Source organism: Chelonoidis abingdonii, chromosome 14 (assembly GCF_003597395.2).
Source record: "Chelonoidis abingdonii isolate Lonesome George chromosome 14, CheloAbing_2.0, whole genome shotgun sequence".
Taxonomy (NCBI): domain Eukaryota; kingdom Metazoa; phylum Chordata; order Testudines; family Testudinidae; genus Chelonoidis; species Chelonoidis abingdonii.
Window position 1 is genome coordinate 13,173,651 of NC_133782.1, and position 19,105 is coordinate 13,192,755.

Genomic DNA, 19,105 nt, shown 5'->3' on the forward strand with positions numbered 1-19,105 from the left:
AATGGTTTTGTCCCATTAATGCACAGTCTCTTACTACATTTGTGAAGTTTAACTTCTCCTGGGGTTGAATGAGATTTCAGAAAAAATTGGGAGCTGAACTAGAATACTGAAACAAATATGGGCAAGAACTTGACAGTGACCCTACCCTTACAAAATGCCATATAATGAGCAGCTGGTGTGGGACCCCCACACCTTTCCTACTCTTTCAGTTGATGTAATGGTTACTAAAGAGGCAGTCTTCATTGGTAGGTGGTATGGGGAGACCTATCAACCCTGTTAGAACAAGAGAGGGCGCTCCTCAACCTTGAACATGAATCAGGGCTCAAAGGAATCTTGCCACTGTAGGGAAGGAAAAAAACACGGCGGGGGAAAGTGTGGTGGTGTACAGATATTACTGCTAAACAGACAGCTGATAGAAAGTCTATCTTATTCTCATAGCCCTGAAACAGTCTGCTGATTTTGTAGGTAGACATGCAGTGGGACCTTTACTGGCTTCTGGACCTTAAAAGATTAAGCTTATAATTAGAGATGTGTAATGACTCATGTCTTGACTTGGTAGGAGTCAGATGACAATATGGACTTTGGGAGGCTAGGAGCCTGGTGGCAGCTCATTAATGTACATTAGCCTAGTCCTTGAAATTGGACCAGATCAAAGCATATTAATGACTGTTAATGTATTCATTAGCAGGATGCAGTTAGCCTATGGCATGGGGGTGTGTGCATGTGAAACAGGGTGTGTACAGATTCACACTTCAATATGCCATGAATTAGTTCATATATACAAGCCCTGAGTGATAAGAGACTACCTAAATCAAACAAAGACCAATGCATGCTATACAAATTACATGCTACCCGACACTTGTAATTGGGTCCTAGTCCTGATGGGTTCAGGTCAGCTTGCAAGCCTCTATTTGCTTCAAGGTTACAGCAGTTAGTTAAAAAAAAAAAAAAATTCAAATGAAAGAAAGTCAGCCACCAGATTTCAAGTCTGAGAGCTTTAATATCAGAACTAAAACATCATCATCATCATCATCTGTTGAATTCATCTAAACCTTTTAAAATTGGATGTTCAAATTCTTATGGCACAAAATTCTGGCTCAGAGCTGGAGGACCACTTGGCATATTTAAAAAAAAAAAAAAAAAAAAAAAAGATACAAAACCAGAGCTTTCACTGCACAGTGCATGTATCAAAACTGAAATACAACTTAATGCTTCTTTAAAATATCTGGACAAGTTCTGCTGAGAATTTGTGCAATCCAGTCTTAAAAAAAATTCTTTAATATGTTTGCACAGACGTAATGGAGAAATTCTACACAGATTGAGCAAGATTCACTTAAGTTACTAACATTCTGAAAATTTAGACATGTAAGAGCAAGTTTAAAACTATCCCTGCAGGAAGGATTAATTGTATTCAAGAATAATGGTTGAGACTACTTACACAACTGATGCCACACACACTAATAAGGTCAGTGAGTGAGGGAAAACTGAATTTCAATACTTTTCTCACCATGTTTGACAAAGTTAAATACGGACACAGCATGGCTCTTGTTCAGGCATCTGTTGGCAGTACGCTTAATATAAGATAGTATAATTCATCTAGGTAATCACTGTTTTATTAAACTGTCTTTAGTCTGTGGTTGACCTTCGGTACCAAAATCGAGCTCTGTAGTCATCACTGCATGTCATGAAACCAGGATTGGTAGGAGAATGAACAATACACCGGACAATGCTGTTATGCCCCAATGACAGAAGATTTCGCCGTTCTGCCGTTCTTGAGTCCCAGCAGCAGAGACTTATGGTCCTTTCATCAGGAAGCAACACATAGTCCTCTGTGTGGTTAAAGACTGCCTGTGTTCTGTGTACTTGTCGTCCACTCAAACCAGCTCCTATAATAGCAGGGACATGATACTCATTAAAACTGTAAGTAAAACATGTAACCTAGAGCAGCCTTGCTTAGGGAGCAGATTGTCAAAAGCACAAGGAGTGTCTCTTTCAGATATTACTTGCTAAGGACTATCAACAAGGATCAGCTTTGTGTTCAATGATTAACATTTAGAAGGGCTCTAACATTTCTCCTCCCACCCTCACTGCAGAAAGGCTATTTGTCAAAATCTCAGTAGCACTAAGGGAAACAGCAATAATCGCAGGCCTGAAGAATGACAATTACGATAGGGAAAATGCCTTGCAAATTGTGCACTCATATATATATAAAGCAACACACACATAATTACCTCTACGTAATGTGAAAAAAAAAGATCAGTATTAGATGCCAAACACAGCTCAGATGGATTTGAGAATCAGATCACTAAAGAGTTTCAGCAAGTTTTGATGATAATACTGGACCATCAGAAGCCAGAACACTGTAGAAAGAACTGTGAAATGAAGGCACAGCTTCATACTATTTTTTAAACCTTTCTGGGCAGTTTCAGGATTTAAATCCTGATTTAAGTAACAAGAGATGAGTCTGGGAATAAGGATGAAACTGTTTATTTATGCTGAATATTTAGCATGGCGGGCAATTTCTACTCAAGAGGCGTAAAGAGTATTTTAACAGGGATGCTGAACTTCTCTTGTGATCTGTCCAAGCTTGCACAGCACCTACCCACTCTTTATCCGACTCAACTAACAGTATTAGTCCCTCATGTGCAGAAGCATTAAATTTCAGATGCTCAGTGAAAGTGTATGCTTATTTATAGAGAAAATTCATGATGTTGCATCTCCCTACATAGCATCTATGCAGATGTCATAACTATTGGTATTGGCGTTAGGCAGTCTACATGTGTTTTTCCTAATAAATTTTTATAAATTTTTTTTCCTCACTTAAAAAAATATGTCAGTGTGATCACTACAAGTGACTTTCAATGAGTTTGTTACAGTACGAGGAATTTTTTTCCAGCGGGGCAGTGGGGGAAGGGGTGAAAGAGAAATGACACTGGGCACAATACTTGCCAGATTTCAGCCTCTATATATAGGCAAGTTCAAAGAGCTGCTTAGAAATTAAAAAAAAAAAATAAAACGAAAAACCCTTTTACAATATGCAATTCCAGATTGTACTAGTCAATACCACCACAATGTGAGGGTTCAAAAACCATCTTAAGGAAAGAAAATCTATATACATTCCAACAAACAGTTTACCTGTGAAGGAATTCCATATTATCGTAAGTATTCACACACCATTTCATAGAAGTATAGAGAATACTTGAAGCCCTTCCTTCCTAACTGAATCAGTCAAACAAATCAAAAGACTTCCATAGCAGTACTCCAGTACTCTTAGTGAGAAACTTAGTAGGTAGCAATTGGTAATTAAAATTGGAAAGAGCACAGCTAATGGAGGAAAGTGCAAGTTCTCATTATCAATATCTATAAATATATAAACCATTATCTAGCTAGGCCATTACTCCCACTGTAGAAGTTCAGCATTAACTTCCTTATAAAAGTAAGATGTTTCACATATACTATGGCATACACAGACTTGATTTGATTAGAAAGATTATGTTTCTCTTATTTATCAAGCGAAGTGCTTTATAAACATTTTGAGGTTGTTCATGCAGGCTATGCTGCACCCTGCTGGTTAAAAATATTAACAGTTTATATTTTGGGCAACAAGATCACGGTTAAATTACTTTTGCAGATTGAATCAAAGTGTCAGTTTCTGGTTTTGGCAGATCAAAACTGCCTTAATGTCTCTAGAATCTATTTCACAGCAACAAAATCTCCTGTGGAGGTTAGGGAAGACTGAAAGGAGCCCCCAGCCAGCAACTTCTTGCCAAAAAGATGTCTTGCTGTGTCTACTTTTCTTTTCCTTTCTGGAGTAACCCAAGAGAGTTGTATTTGATGAGGCTTTCCCTTAACAGACAGCTAATAGCCAGCAAACCAGACAGCAGAATAGTAATACATCATCATTTGAATAAATGAAGTAGTGATGGAAAGTTATCCAAATCCACTCAGATTAGTTGAAGATGCTGACCAACATCTAACGAAAGTCAAGAATGGAATGAGGTGACTTATCTGTGACCAAGAATAGAGAGAAAAACCTTGGAGAATCCTTGCACAGAAGAAACTTCCCATTAACTTTAGAGCTTACTGTTCACAAGCACAAGGCTATCATGATCTTATGAGTAAACTCTGAAAAATCTTTCACATATTTAACTGAGCGCAATCACTGGACTAAGCACTTAAAAATTTTGTACTGCATCAAATATTTATTCCCATCACTAGTTGATTACCACATGAACAATTTTTGCTTGATAAGTCATCTGCCACATACCTGTATATTTGACCAGTGTTCGACCTGTGGATATCTCCCATAGTTTAGCTACAGAATCTTTTCCACTTGACAGGATGTACTTTGAATTTTTGGAAAAGATGGCAGAACAGACTTCAGCTCCATCATGTGCTTTCTCAAAAGTAGTGATACATCGATTTGAAACTCCATCCCATAATTTGATGCATCCATCTTTGCTTCCTGTCACATACATGTTAGCACTTGTATTATAGTTTACTGAACATATAGCATCGGTGTGTTGATCTTGAGGATTGCAAGACACAAAACACTGGAACGTGTTGATATCATAAAGCCGTAAGGTAGGGTGCTGGGTACCAACAAGTATGAAGTCGCCAGAAGGATGAAAAGAGATGGAGCGTAACATTTCTGCTTCCTGTGTGATAAGAAATATATCCATCAATATAAGGAACCTATTTGCAGAAAGAAAATCCTGGTGGATTCACAAGTCTGAAGTTCTATGATATTTTCATATAAGTTCAATTCTTAATTAGTATAGTGTTTAGGGCAGGCTACAAATTGGAGAACATCACTCCGCTCTCCACTATATGGCAGTAACACATTTAGATGTATCACAATTATACTCTAAGGGGTCCTCACAAATTTTTTGGTGGCCTCAGAGTGTGGCCACCAACTCTTACTGGTGGCTGGTCTCATAATTTTTCCTAAAATACTTAATTAACTTTTGGAAAAATAAATACATATGCACATATACATATCCAAATAATTATAATTTATTTATGTAGGATTTTTTCACAGACTCAATATTAAAAACAACATACAGTTGTCTCTATTCTTTATCGGACCTAATTAGAATAGAAACACAAATAAGGTGCTTTGCATGTTCCTGTCATTTCTTTTGCCTTAAAAAAAAAAAAAAAAAAAAAAAGACTTGTTAGAGAATAAGTCAACAAACATAAAAATATCACTTTTCACAGCAGACTTACAGTCCAGCAAGACTGGGGACAAATTAAGACCTGGATGGGGAGGTGGATAGGGAGACAGTGGGGGTTGAGGTGATGGGGGAGACAGCGGGGGGGCGGGGGGGAGAGAGTAGGATGAGCTCAGGGACAGAGCCTGTCACCACGTGGCCAAGAAATGAAGCCTGAAGACCCACGGCTGGAGCCTGCCACCCAAGAGCTGAAGCCTGACCCCACCGCTCCCAGGGAAGGTGAGGAAAACTCACTGGCTGCCTGCTCCTCCCCCTCTTGTGTCTCCCCAGAGGGGGGCAGGGCCCAACCACTACAGACATGACAGCCTCGGAGGGGCTGATACTTTGTGCCCCCCCATCACTGCCTAGAAGGCTGTGGCCACAAGGAAAGTCCCTTGTGGTCATATTTGAGAAAACATTGCTCTAAGTCCTATATCAATTTTCAATGCCTATTCATGGGATTGGGGGAGAGAGAAGGAAATTTCCCCCTTAACAACCAAAAAGAAATCCACAGAACTTCAATGCTGTTCATAAAGGAAATGCCAGAAGCACCACCCCTAACAGTTTCAGGTTTCCCCGGTGGCACATATAGAGAGGAAGTGGACATCAGATCTGAGAAGAAGATCACAGGCACACATTTTATGCATCTAATTTGTATGCATAATTATCACAAGAGTATCTGCAAAATTGCACACTCCTGTGTACCTAGCTATTTCTCCATGTACATACAAATTAGATAATTGCTATCACTACAGTTGTAGACCTCAAGCTTTTCTGTTTTTTTTTAAAAAAAGAAGACTATAATCTCTAACCTGGATATACTTGAAGGCTCTTTTAGCAGAAGGTTTCGAATAGTCAAACAATTTAAGTGTATAGTCCCTTGAACCAGATGCCAGGATCTGTTCTGTTGGATGGAAAGCTAAACATGTAACCTCATCCACATGATCATACAGAGTCCGAATAACAGGATGATTTTCCATATTCTGTTGTGCTGTCTCATTCATCATGACCTACATAAAACATTTAAACAAGTCAATGGAGAGTGTTTCCGAATCATAAACCACTATCCAACTCTTATGTTATTACTCTGGCCATTTAAAAACAAACACGTGGGATCTCCTGGAGAAGAGAAAAAGTGAGTTTTAAACATGCATCAATACCTGCCTCATCTTCCAAGCAAAGACTGCATTTTTTTTTTATGAAAAACTATGCATATAATTAGAATAATGATTATCTCAAAGTTCTTTGCAAATATTGGTCATTAACATCCCTATGATAAATATACAATATCCTTGTTTTACAGAGAAGCAAAAGAGGTTAGTGATTTGCCCAAAGTCAAGACGGAGTCAACAGCAGAAAAAAAATAAAACTCAATGGTCCTGAGTGTTAGTGCCCTGCTCTAACTCACAGTACTACTACCCTTCTTGAATAAAAATCACCTTTATAATTAAGACAAATGTTGCACTTATTTTGTTCATGGCAACATTCTTAAGACTGTGCACTGCCACTAGTTGCGTGCAGATTCCAGACAACAAAAAAGGTACACGTCCCTAAGTATGCTATCGGAGGCAGAACAAATGCTATAAAATGGATGTAGCATTTTTATCATTCACTGACTGATCATGATTCATGTGATACTTTACCTCGATGGGCATAGCACTTTTTGCCAACATTCTCTCTGTATCGAGAATTTTTATTGAGGCGTCAGCAGATCCTGTAGCTATTAACTGCCCATCTCTGCTATATGTAGCTACGCGACATGGTCCTTTATGAGATGTGACGTAACAAGTCTCATATTCAGAAGCCTCGGGGGACATAGTCTGGACATCTGCATCAAATTCTAAGTCAATCCCTGTTCCTGGAGCTACTGTATCGGAGCGTCCAATTGCATACTGAACTGCGCTGTCATCATTCTCCATTCCTGAAGGATGAGAGATTAAATATATTTACTTTCTCCACAAAAAGGTTGACTAAGTCTTCATAAATATATTAGTAACTGCTTAGAGTAGCCATGATTGTATCTACAGCCAACTTTCACAAGGAACAGTAATGTCTGTATAGAAAAAAATATTTTTTAAAAAAGGAAAAAAACATTTACAGAATCTTTTCCTTTGCAGCTCAATAAAGAATACCAGAACCACCACAATGAAGCAGTTTCACTAACAGGGTCCTGGTCCATGACTAGACCTCCTAGGTACTACAATAATTCAAATGAGAATAATGAGAAACATTATTCCTCCACACACTTATATCGCATATTTAACACTCTCTTTTCAAGGTTGCATCTACATTTCATTAGTGGAAGTTGCAGCTTAAGCAGCGTACAAGCTCATCATTTTAACCACATCATTAACCTTACTCTGAGCAAGGGTAAATGGTGTCCCTGGTCTAATGTCATCTAACCCTGTTCAGAGTAGAGTTGGATAACATGGTGTTGAAAATGCTTGCTGTTACCATTAGTAGTGCATTAGGGATCCTAATTTTCCTAGTTTAGACAGATCTAAAGCTCACTATATTTATGCTCCCAGAGATGTGTGAAGCACTGACTATTAAGTAGATTTTCAAAGAGATCATGATGAAAGATAACTAGACTAAGACCTCAATTGCCTTAACTCTAAAATATCATGCATAAACTTAAATGCTGCATTTCGCAGCTCCTTGTAGTTACTGTCATTAGTTTTGTCTGAGCCAAACACAAGCTAGTTGACATGCTGAGATTCAAATCTAGAGGATACACAAAATATGATAAGAAGGCAGTTTGAACTTTTGCTGGGATTTCCTAGCTCCTAAAGACTGTTAAAGCTTACAACACTTTAATTAATCGTTAAATAATTTTACTAATTTGGTAGTTAATTTTGCAGCACAGTTTTTTGCCAGTATAAATTTTGTACTGGGGAGAATTTGTATCTGCTCCATGGAAAAATTAGGGGTATTTTCAGTAAACAGAATACTTTTATTCTCTGTCACTTCAACAATAAAAAGAATGACGAGTCCTTGTGGCACCTTAGAGACTAACAAATTTATTTGGGTATAACCTTTCGTGGGCTAAAACCCACTTCATCGGATGCATGCCGTGGGGAAAAAATATATTATATATATATATATATATATATATATATATAAAAAAAATTCCCCTCTCACCCCTATGGGTGGTATGTGTCTTCCTCAACCTCGGGTCCTCTACCAGAGGCCTGGGAGTTTGAGGGTTCTGCGCAGTATCTTAGCTGTTCCTAGCACTGCACTCTTCTGGACAGAGAGCTCTGATGTTGTTCCTGGGATCTGTTGGAGCCACTCACCCAGCTTAGGAGTCACAGCCCCGAGTGCTCCTACCACCACTGGGACCACTTTGGCCTTCACTTTCCACATCCTCTCTAGTTCCTCTTTCAGGCCCTGGTACTTCTCCAGCTTCTCATATTCCTTCTTCCTGATGTTGCTGTCACTTGGCACTGCTATATCTATCACCACCGCTGTCTTCTGGTCCTTGTCTATTACCACGATGTCTGGTTGATTGGCCAGTACCTGCCTGTCCGTCTGGATCTGGAAGTCCCACAGAATCTTAGCCCTGCTATTCTCCACAACCTTCTGTGGAATCTCCCATCTGGTCTTGGGAGGGTCTAGCCCATACGCTGTGCAGATGTTCCTGTACACAATGCCAGCCACTTGGTTGTGCCGTTCAGTGTATGCTGTTCCTGCCTGCATCTTACATCCTGCCACTATGTGTTGGACTGTCTCTGAGGCCTCTCTGCACAGTCTGCACCTTGGGTCCTCTCTAGTGTGGTAGACCCCTGCTTCAATGGATCTGGTGCTCAGTGCCTGTTCCTGTGCTGCTATGATCAGTGCCTCAGTGCTGTCTTTTAGTCCAGCCCTTTCCAGCCACTGGTAGGATTTCCCAATGTCAGCCACCTCAGCTATCTGTCGATGGTACATCCCATGCAGGGTCTTGTCTTGCCATGGCACTTCTTCTGCTTGGTCTTCCTCCCATGTCTGCTGCTGCCTCAGGCATTCTCTCAGCAGCTCATCTTTGGGGGCCATCTTACTGATGTACTCCTGGATGTTCCGGGTTTCATCCAGGACAGTGGCTTTGACGCTCACCAAGCCCCGCCCGCCTTCTTTCCGGCTGGTATACAGTCTCTGGGTGTTGGACTTGGGGTGGAAACCTCCGTGCATTGTGAGGAGCTTCCGGGTTTTCACATCGGCAGCCTCCATGTCCTCCTTTGGCCAGCTCACTATACCGGCAGGGTATCTGATGACCGGCAGGGCGTATCTGTTGATGGCGTGGATCTTGTTCTTCCCACTGAGCTGGCTCTTCAGGACCTGTCTTATCCTTTGGTGATACTTGGATGTTGCTGTCTTCCTTGCCTCCTCATCGTGGTTTCCATGTGACTGTGGGACGCCAAGGTACTTGTAGCTGGTCTGTATATCTGCTATGTGGCCCGCTGGTAGTTCCACCCCATCAGTCAGAGAGATATTTATATATATATATATATATATATACACATATACATACACACACACACACACATATATACACACACACACACACACATCTCTATCTACATATAGATATACACAGACAGAGAGAACATGAAAAAATGGGTGTTGTCATACCAACTATAATGAGACTAATCAATTAAGGTGGGCTATCATCAGCAGGAGGAAAAAAAAAAAATTTTGTAGGGATAATCAGGATGGCTCATTTCCAACAGTTGACAAGAAGGTGTGATTAACAGTAGGGAATTTTTTCATGTTCTCTGTGTGTATATATATATATCTTCCTACTGTAGTTTCCACGGCATGCATCCGATGAAGTGGGTTTTAGCCCACGAAACCTTATGCCCAAAAAAAATTTATTGGTCTAAGGTGCCACAAGTACTCCTCATTCTTTCTGCTGATACAGACTAACACGGCTAGCACTCTGAAACCTTTAACAATAATGTGTCCCCAACACTAATACTGCAATAAACACACACACAAACCAGACTAGTGACAGATTAAGTTTACTCTGAAGCTAAGCTACCACACGGGGACACAATACTGCTTAGTTTTAGCAGATTTCATTAACTTTTCTCAATTACAAGACTCTCCACAATATTGTATTGGTATCTGTTGGTGAATAAATTACCCTACCACGCATTATTATTTACATTCCAGTAGCATATAGAAGCCTCAACTGAGAGTGAGGTCCTGTGGTGCATACTAAGAGGCACTATACACACTAAGAGAGTCTGTCATGGTAACAAACAGTTCCTATCCCAAAGACCTTACCATGTAAATACAAGAGAAACAAAAGGGTGGAGAAAACACAGATGTACAGAGAGGTGAAGTGACTTGCCCAAAGTCACAAAGTAGAGAATAAAACCCAGGTCTGAGTCCCAGTGCAGTATCCTAGCCACGGGACACACTGCTTCAATTGCACCTGATTAGACAGTAAACTTTTAAGAGGTTTCCTATTAAGTTCCATCCTCCAATACATTGTGCATACCTGCTTAAAAAAGAAATATGTTTAGACTTACACCAGCACCCAAACATTTGTCAATTAAAAAAAACTGAAGTTTGATCTGACAAGTAATAACAGTGTCAGTAACAAAACTACTACAATATAACCTGAACAACCTGGGAACCTACCTGCCTCCTTCACCTCCCTCCCCCCCTCAACATGAAAGAGTCCTTGTGACATGTGACAACTGAGCTGAAACCTCATAAGAGAGAGGGAGTGACTGGCAGGGTATTCTCTGCGAGGGCCCTGGAACTCTGAAACTCATTTTCTTTTCAGATCTGTAACAGTCCACATTTATTTGCCTTCAGAACACAATGCAAGGCCCACCATTTCTCCTCTGTCTGTGAGGAGACTGGTCTTGAGTAGGTCTACTAGTGCCGATGTGTGATTTGGTGTCTCAGTTAGTTTCTATTATATTTATGAATGGATTATTTGATTTAATCTATGAGATCTAACAGCCCCATTTATTCAGTGTCCTTTTAGAAGATGTCAAGGATCCAAGGCATTGGATAGGCACTATTATAATTTGAAAAAGTACAAATAAATAAGTAGATCCTAGAAAAGATTTACTGAAAGACTTGTATTTTGTTATCTATGCATAAATATGACAACTGTACAGCAACATTAGGAGTTAAAGAGAACATTTACTTTTAGATTGCATTGAGTCCACTAAAGAATCACAGAGATGTAGGGCTGGAAGGGACCTCTAGAGGTCATCAAATCCAGGCCCTGTGCTGATCCAGGACCTACATACCTGAACTTCATCAAATAGTCTGCAATTCCTAGTTTATGTACATGAATCCTGCATTACAGTTTACCTAGTTTAATCAGATGCAGCAGTTGTTCAGAGGGTGCGCAGACTGATTGTGGTTTTATCTCATTTATCAGGCCATTGGCAATGTTTATGTATCCATCATACAGCAATTGACTAATAATCAGTTTGTAAAGTTGTTGACGATCTTTCAAGCTTACTTTTGTTCTATACATTGTGAGCAAGGAATGCCTTGCGGGTGCCTGAAACAAGAGAAAAAAATACTTACAAAACAGTTACATTGCAATGGTATAATCTTTCATACAGAACATACTCCAACACCTTTCAGCCTTAAACAGTAACATTATAGTGACAAATTAAAAAGGTATTGTATACGTAAAGGAAGGAGACTTCCAGCTAAGATTCCAAACTAGACAGACAAATGAGAAGAGATAACAGAAAGCTGTTGCAAACAGTAGCAACTACCAAGGAGACAGTCCACCAGTTACCAGCACTCAGACTGTAATTAAGTACTGTTACAAAGGCGAGTTAAGAGCAACACTGGCTAGCAACGTTTGCCTCCTGACAGTAACTTTTCTTTAATTTAATCAAGCAGGTGTTTTGTAAGGAAGCCAAGAGGCAAAACAAAACGTGTGTTGTAGGGTTTTCAGTGAAGCCACCAGCTGAAAAACTATAACCTCCCCTGCACCCAATCCACCACCCTCCCCCAATCCACCCATTTCCAGCCCCAAAGAACAATCGATTGTTATAAATAGAGGGAGTGAAACTAAAGGGGCGGGGGAGAAACTGTCTGGAAGGAGAGTGAACTACTTAGCGGCTCCGGGAGACCGCGGGTTAGAGGAAACGGCCTCCGGCAAGCAAGCACAGTTGTAAACCGCTCAGCTCAGCAGGGCATGTAGGAAAGGAGTTGTTCACACCGCCCCGGTACCTACCAGCCTGTCTTTCTGCCTCCCTTGCTCTCCCCCTAAAATGGCGACCGGAGCCCTGAGAACATCGATAGATGCTGGATGAGGCGGCGGCGGCTAAGTGTATCCCAGTCGCTCCCCAACGCAATGTGCAGCTTTGCGCTACTGAGCATGCTCGTGGGGAGAAACATGCTCACGAACATCTGCGGCTGAAGGCCGCGTGCTGCCCTTACTAGGATTATACAACGTCCCTGTTGTTCCCACAGCCGCGTTACAAGGGGACCGGGGACAAACCGGAGAGGTGGGATGCAATCTGCACTGCGGGCAGCCAGACTGCACGGCCCAAAGAGTCACGCAGCTAGTAGACACAGGCGAAGGAGAGGGGCAAGATCAGGCATAGGGAATAGGGCCGGGGTTAAAAGCCCCTGCCAGACAACGGGGGGAGAAGGGGGGAAACTAGGATAAATAGGGAGTTTACTAGAATTGGGCCTGTCTGTGGGGGTTGCAAAAATAAGCTGTGCGTGGTAGAGAGGCTACTGTTTACTCCTTTGGTAAGCAGCGTATCGCACCGCCCACTTACCACGGCTGTTTCTAAAGGCACAGTGCACCTCAATGCCTAAATAAGGCACCTCTTCTTTATCTGAAATGATGTACCAAGCAGCTAAAGACTGAATACAGTGAAACGCAAACACACAGATAGAATTCCTATGCACGCTTTTAGTATTTTACCGAATTCCTTTTTGTTTATATGTCTGCATAAAGCCTCAGAGCAGTTCACTAATTTGTCTTATCCGCTGTTCCACTCCCTGAATTAGATTCCCTTTCTTGTAATCCACTGTCAGTACAGTTTCCTGCCTCAATTATTTACTTTAATAATTTATTTTTTAATCGCATTAATCTTACACTTCATTTACATTGTGCAAATAGATGCCATTGCACTATTTAATTTATACCTGAATAGCAAATACAGTAATTGAAAATATTAATGGCTAGAGGTTAATCACATCTCACATCCTTTCTAGTCTACACTATGTTTTTACTGTGATTTTGCAGTTTGCAATTTTTAATTTTTATTTGCACAATTTTTTTTAATCAAATGAATAAGGCTGACATCTTTAGTTCCCCTTGCATTTCTTTGATTGGCTTGAAATTGTGCCTTCTGGGCACTGATCTAAATTTGGGTCCATCTGAACAGGGGGTTCATGAGATACAGTACCTGCTCTTCCCCCACCTTCCTTAACATTTGTTGGCTCTGGTAACGAATGTTTGATCACAGAGATCAAACCAGGTCTGAGATCATCATCACAGCAGGGTCTCAAATGCTTAAGAGCTACCTCAATGGAGTGCATGGTATCCACTATCCTTTTAGGGGGAAATCAAATTACATTATTAGCAGAAAACTAATTCTCCTGTTAGGAGCACCACTCTTTAAAGTGCTTGATGGCATGCCACATAGATTATACTAAGCCTGTACAGAGAGAGAGTGTAGCTGGAAACTACCTCTACATCACACATCTTGAAAGGCTCCAGGGGGACTGTTATGATCACCAAACCTAAACCACAGCCTGGTAGCAAATACAGGCCAGGACAGAAATCCGAAATAAAAGCAGTAGTTTGCTCCAGTCTGCCTCTGGCAAAGAGAGTTTTGAATGTGTGGTAACGTAATCTGTGTACAGCACAATACTCTGAAACTTTTTTTGTTTTCCACCCCAGTCATGTTGTTTTTTAAAGAGTAGGTGGGAATGGAATAAGGGAGTAAGTCTTAGAGCAAGGGAAGGGGATAAATGGGGCTGGGTGGGAAGGAGAGTGGTTGAGAAGGTGAGGTGATGGGGCGGAACACTGGAAAGAGGGACATGGAGTTATCGGGGGACTGGAAGAATAGGAAGACAGTGCACCTCTCCTTTCTGATGTACATACCACAATCTAGAGGGCCCCAGCCCATCTACAGAGGCGTGGACCCCCCCATGCAATATGTGGTGACTTGCCTTCCAGGGGGTCTAAGCCCCCTAACTTCCCCCAGTGGTGTGTGTGGCTCTTGTGTCTATATCTGGATCTTAGGAGGCTCTGCCCATCTATGGTAGTTGGGGCCCCCCCATACATGCCCCCCTCATGTGAGCCAGGGTCTGGAAGCGGTGTGTTTGTGTAGGGTGTCAAGGAGTGTCTCACCCCATCTCCCTCATGTAAGCTAGGAGATGATCTTTTAGATATTTATAGTTGTAGTTAACATGCAGTGTTAATGGGATGCTATTTTTGATAAATGTGACGTAACAAGATCAGATTAATTTCCTAATAGCTAAAGATAAAATCAGAAACAGCACATATCTGTGCTCACCCTTTTTAATAGCGGACATTGACTAAATTGGTAGGAATTGAACATGTGACTGTTTCACTCACCTTGGGCTCAAAACACTAAAATTTAGCATGAGTATGAAAGAGTTATCAGTGGCACAGTACATAGCAAACATAGCACAAGACTCTGGCAGGTGGTATATGCATGTGCGTGCGTGTAGTGATTCCAAACATTATTTAAAGTAAACCATTACTGAACATTGAGAGTGATTTTATGAAAACATCAAATCCAATTATGTAGTCAGCTATTGGCTATTCATTTTAAAGTTTAGATTCTTCCTCCACTGAGAAACTGGAAAAATCTACTATGTGACTCTAGAAAACAAAAATTGTGGAACACAAGATACTAGTGGTTGGGTACAACTGCTGAGCCACTCATCCTAAAGGTAGTTAATGTCAAATTTTGACTTTTATGAGTTTTCTATTTTAAAAATGCATTAGCTTGTAGAAACATATTTCAAACATAAAGATACCACTACTGCGGAAACCACACAAGATATCCTATGCATATACAGGAGAAAAAAAGCAATTCTCTTAATGGAAAAAGATCAGGTATAGTTTTGTTATATATTCCTAGTGAAGTCAGAGTATATGGGAAGGTAAACAGAAAGAGTGGAATGTCATTAGTTATTTTACTACATTTATTAAAATGTGTCACAAATTTGGTACCCTAATGAAAGAAACTGGGTTCTCTGTATGAATATTGTGTTTAATTAGTTAAAAGTAAAAAGTTGAAACCAAAAGAGCACTGAAATACAGTAGGATATAGTTATATCTACAAGCTAACAGTTTAAGACAAATAAATATGGGTACCAAATATTATTTAAATATGACCCCCAAAAAGGAAAATATTTGCAAATCATTAATGTAGTTCTTGAAATAAGTGACATTAATGAATCTATTTCTATTTATAGTTTCCGTAATTAGGAAATTATCTGGTTAAATTATATTGATTTTGCATGGAGCACAGTAGTCTTCTGCTGCAATCTTGTCATACACAAGAAGGAAAACAAAGATGTAAGAATGGTAAGAAATGCAAAGTTGTATTAGAAACATGCCATATGTTTGGGCAGGTAAGAAAACAGAATATGATCTGTTCTTGTACCATGAACTGAAGTTACGGCCCAGTATCTAGACAGCTACATGTACATCAGATGGAATAATCTGGATAAGGATCGGGATTGTGGTAATAATTCTACATTAATAAATACTTCAACTGCAGCAGATAGTCATATCTTGACTACTGACATGTAGCTTGAAAGTTAAAAATCACAGCAGAAGTTCAATAAATATTTTACAATTTTGAGTTACTGAAATTATATTTTGCACAATTAGTGTCTTTTTTCCACCTATTTTTCAAAGACACAGTGTGACTCCTGGAAGAGGTGGGCACATATGCTCTGCCTTCCAACATGGAACCAATAAAAACATTCTGAGCAGTAAAAAGAAAGAGTATACAAACTTTGTGCAATTATAATAGTGGTGTTTACAAAATGTATATACTATATAATTTTTTAAAGGTAAATATTTTGGTTTTCTTGCAATTATACAATCAAAATACAAATGAGTAATAATAGCGGAGTTCAATTTTAATGTACACTTAGCTACTCAAAAATTAATTCTGTTTCTAAAAATAAGTTTAGACCTTTTTAAATGTTGACATGTAAAGTAATCAATTCTTGTCTGCTGATAGCAAATTATGACAGATGGGACACTGCCATCACAATTTGCTAACTCTGTTCTTCCGGTCCTCTGGTCCAGGGGCAGCAAATTGTGATGGGAGTTCTCCCCCTCAGTCACAATAGGCCACTTTGGACCAGGAGACAGGGAAGCATGGAGATAGCAAATTGTGACAGTGCAATAACAGAATACCTAGATGTCAAATTGTGCTTGGAGCATGGGGAGTACATGCTAAACACCCAAGGGTTCACTGCCATAAGCTGGGTGACCCTGCGCATGCACACCACAAAAGTGTGAGCCTGGGAGCATGTACAGACCCTTGACAAAAGCCTCCTTTTTGGGGGGAGGAAGGGCCTATAGGGTGAGACTAGGAGCATGGAAAGGCAAGCTCTATTCCTAGTCTGGAAGCACAGGGAGTTCTAATGATAACAGCAGTCTATTCCAGGTAAGTCCAATTCATTTATTTCCAGCTGCAGCAGGAACAGAATCTAATGGTTAGCTCAGGGCAGGGGTAGGCAACTTATGACACGTGCGCCAAAGGCGGCATACAAACTCATTTTCAGTTGCACTCACACTGCCCAGATCCTGGCCACCAGAGCCAGGGGGCTCTGCATTTTAATTTAAATTTTAGATGAAGCTTCTTAAAATATTAAAAACCTTATTTACTTTACATACAATTGTTTAGTTATATATTATAGACTTATAGAAAGAGACCTTCTAAAAAACATTAAAATGCATTATTGGCATGTGAAACCTTAAATAAAAGTGAATAAATGAAGACTTGGTACACCACTCGACCCCTGGCTCAGATTATGGTAAACTGAGAAATGATAAAGAGGCTACAGAGATCAATGGCAGTATTCCTTGAGACATTAAAGAGGGACCTGGAAAGGGGTTAGCGACTGAGTCACCTAATAGCATCTGTAGTTGCCATTCAGAACTCCTGGGTTCAATTCCTTTGATGGAGTGAGAGCAGTGGGATCTCAGGAGACTAGGGATTAGGACTGCTGGGTTTTATTGCATCTGGGCTGAGAAACCTTGACATCCTACATCCCCAAGCTTCACTGGAAGCAAATTGAACTGAAAGTCACGAGGCCTCACTGCTGGGTGCTGCAGGCCTCTGGGATGACTCCAGAATTTAGCAGACAGCATAGCGGCACGCGCAGACAAGGCACTTCAGAGTGCCTCAGCAGCAGTGCTGAAGGCCTAGCCCAAGAGAACACACACTCCCGCCCCCTCTCCCCAACAGACGGCCCTACTCACCTCAGCCTCCAGGAAAGGCAGCCGCAGTGGCCGTGGCTCAGGAGCGGGGGAGCCCACGTTACTCAGGCCCCGTGGAAGCGGACGTCTATCACACGCTGAGGGAACACGACGGCCTGACATCCTCCTCACACCTGTCCTCGCTGCCATCTATCACACGTCACCGCCACGCAGCCCCCCACACCGAGCTCACTTTCACACTTGTCCTCGCGAGCACGGTGGCAACGGGAATTGCCTTCTACCTCACGCCTTCCAAGGCCTCAATTCGTCCTCGCGCCGGGCCCGGCGGCCACGGATCACACAATGGCTCGAGAGCCCCTTCACGATTGTGCTTGACGGCCCAGGTCCTACGGGAGCCACCACGCGAGACACCTTGATGCTAGTACAACAAAACTGCCCAACGTCCCCCTCCCGTTTGTTCTCGAGCGCCCAACGCCCCGCTGGTGCGACACGCTGTCCGTGGGCCCTGACACTGACCACACGTCACCGCTGGTGCGACACGCTGGCCCGGCTCCCACTCACGTTTGTGCTCGAGACCCACAGTCCGTGGCAACGGCCGCGGATCCCACGCCACCGACCACAAGGGCGACACGCTCCCCAGACAACAGCCCAGCCACCCCTCTCCGCCTGAAGCTAGGGCTTAGCACCTCCCAAAGCAGCCCCCTCAACTCCTTCCCGTCCCCACCCCCCGGGCTCTGCGCGCACTCTCTGCGCCAGGTCTTAATGGCCGACTGTGAGGATCAAGAACGCCTGCCGATTGGCTTCTCTTCAGCGGCGCCGCCCGCCGATTGGTTCCTAACTGTTCCTCCGGTTGCTGAGCGAACCTCCAACGTCACGGGCACGCGCATGCGTGACCGCTACCTGCCCCGCCCTCCCACCTCCAGCGTGGTATTAACGCCGCTACGTGCCTTCTGCACGTATCATCTGCCTCTCATTTCCTCTCTACGCTAATTTCGTAGACCGACGCGCCAATTACGGAGTTTCCGCTACAAAGTCTCTGTTTGGTCTATCCTTTCCTTACGCAAATCGCGTAATTCCAGGCCGCCCACCCATGGCAACGCGGTTATCATAAACGGATTTGGGCTTCTGGTTTTCCCCAGCTAGGATTTATTGAGGAGAGAGGACTTCCTTTTAAAATGGTTGCTTCTAACTGACTCTCAGCAAGAAGCGACGACCATTTTAAAAGAAGCCCCACCCCCGTCGACGTGAGCGTGTTCTCGTAAGCGCGTTGCGTCGCAAGGCAGCCCTTCACTTCCCTTCGTCTTGCCAAAAATGGCCGCTGTCAAGATCACGTGGGATCAGGAGGCCAATTATCTGCCTCAGTTTTTTAAAAATCAGCGGATTATAGTAATTGGCTGCTTTCCTTGTCACGTGGTCTCGATAGGCCAATCCTGGGCCTCCGCGGGCGGGCGCCTGAAAAGAAATCGAA

At 41.9% G+C, this 19,105-nt stretch overlaps 1 protein-coding gene across 2 annotated transcripts; it reads right to left on the minus strand.

Moving 5' to 3' along the window:
- Positions 1 to 980: 980 nt before the first annotated feature.
- Positions 981 to 18,519, minus strand: CSTF1 (cleavage stimulation factor subunit 1). 2 transcript variants are annotated; one of them, XM_032782554.2, is made up of 6 exons: positions 17,680 to 18,519; positions 11,529 to 11,724; positions 6,857 to 7,134; positions 6,026 to 6,223; positions 4,268 to 4,658; positions 981 to 1,886 (listed from the first exon to the last, which is right to left on the minus strand). In XM_032782554.2, exons 1-6 carry the CDS (start codon positions 17,824 to 17,826, stop codon positions 1,627 to 1,629), a joined length of 1,470 nt encoding a protein of 489 aa, XP_032638445.1. In that variant the 5' UTR covers positions 17,827 to 18,519; the 3' UTR covers positions 981 to 1,626. The 2 variants fall into 2 exon arrangements, with proteins under 2 accessions (XP_032638445.1, XP_032638446.1); XM_032782555.2 differs by lacking the exon at positions 17,680 to 18,519 and adding an exon at positions 12,415 to 13,235.
- Between the last annotated feature and the right edge of the window lie 586 nt (positions 18,520 to 19,105).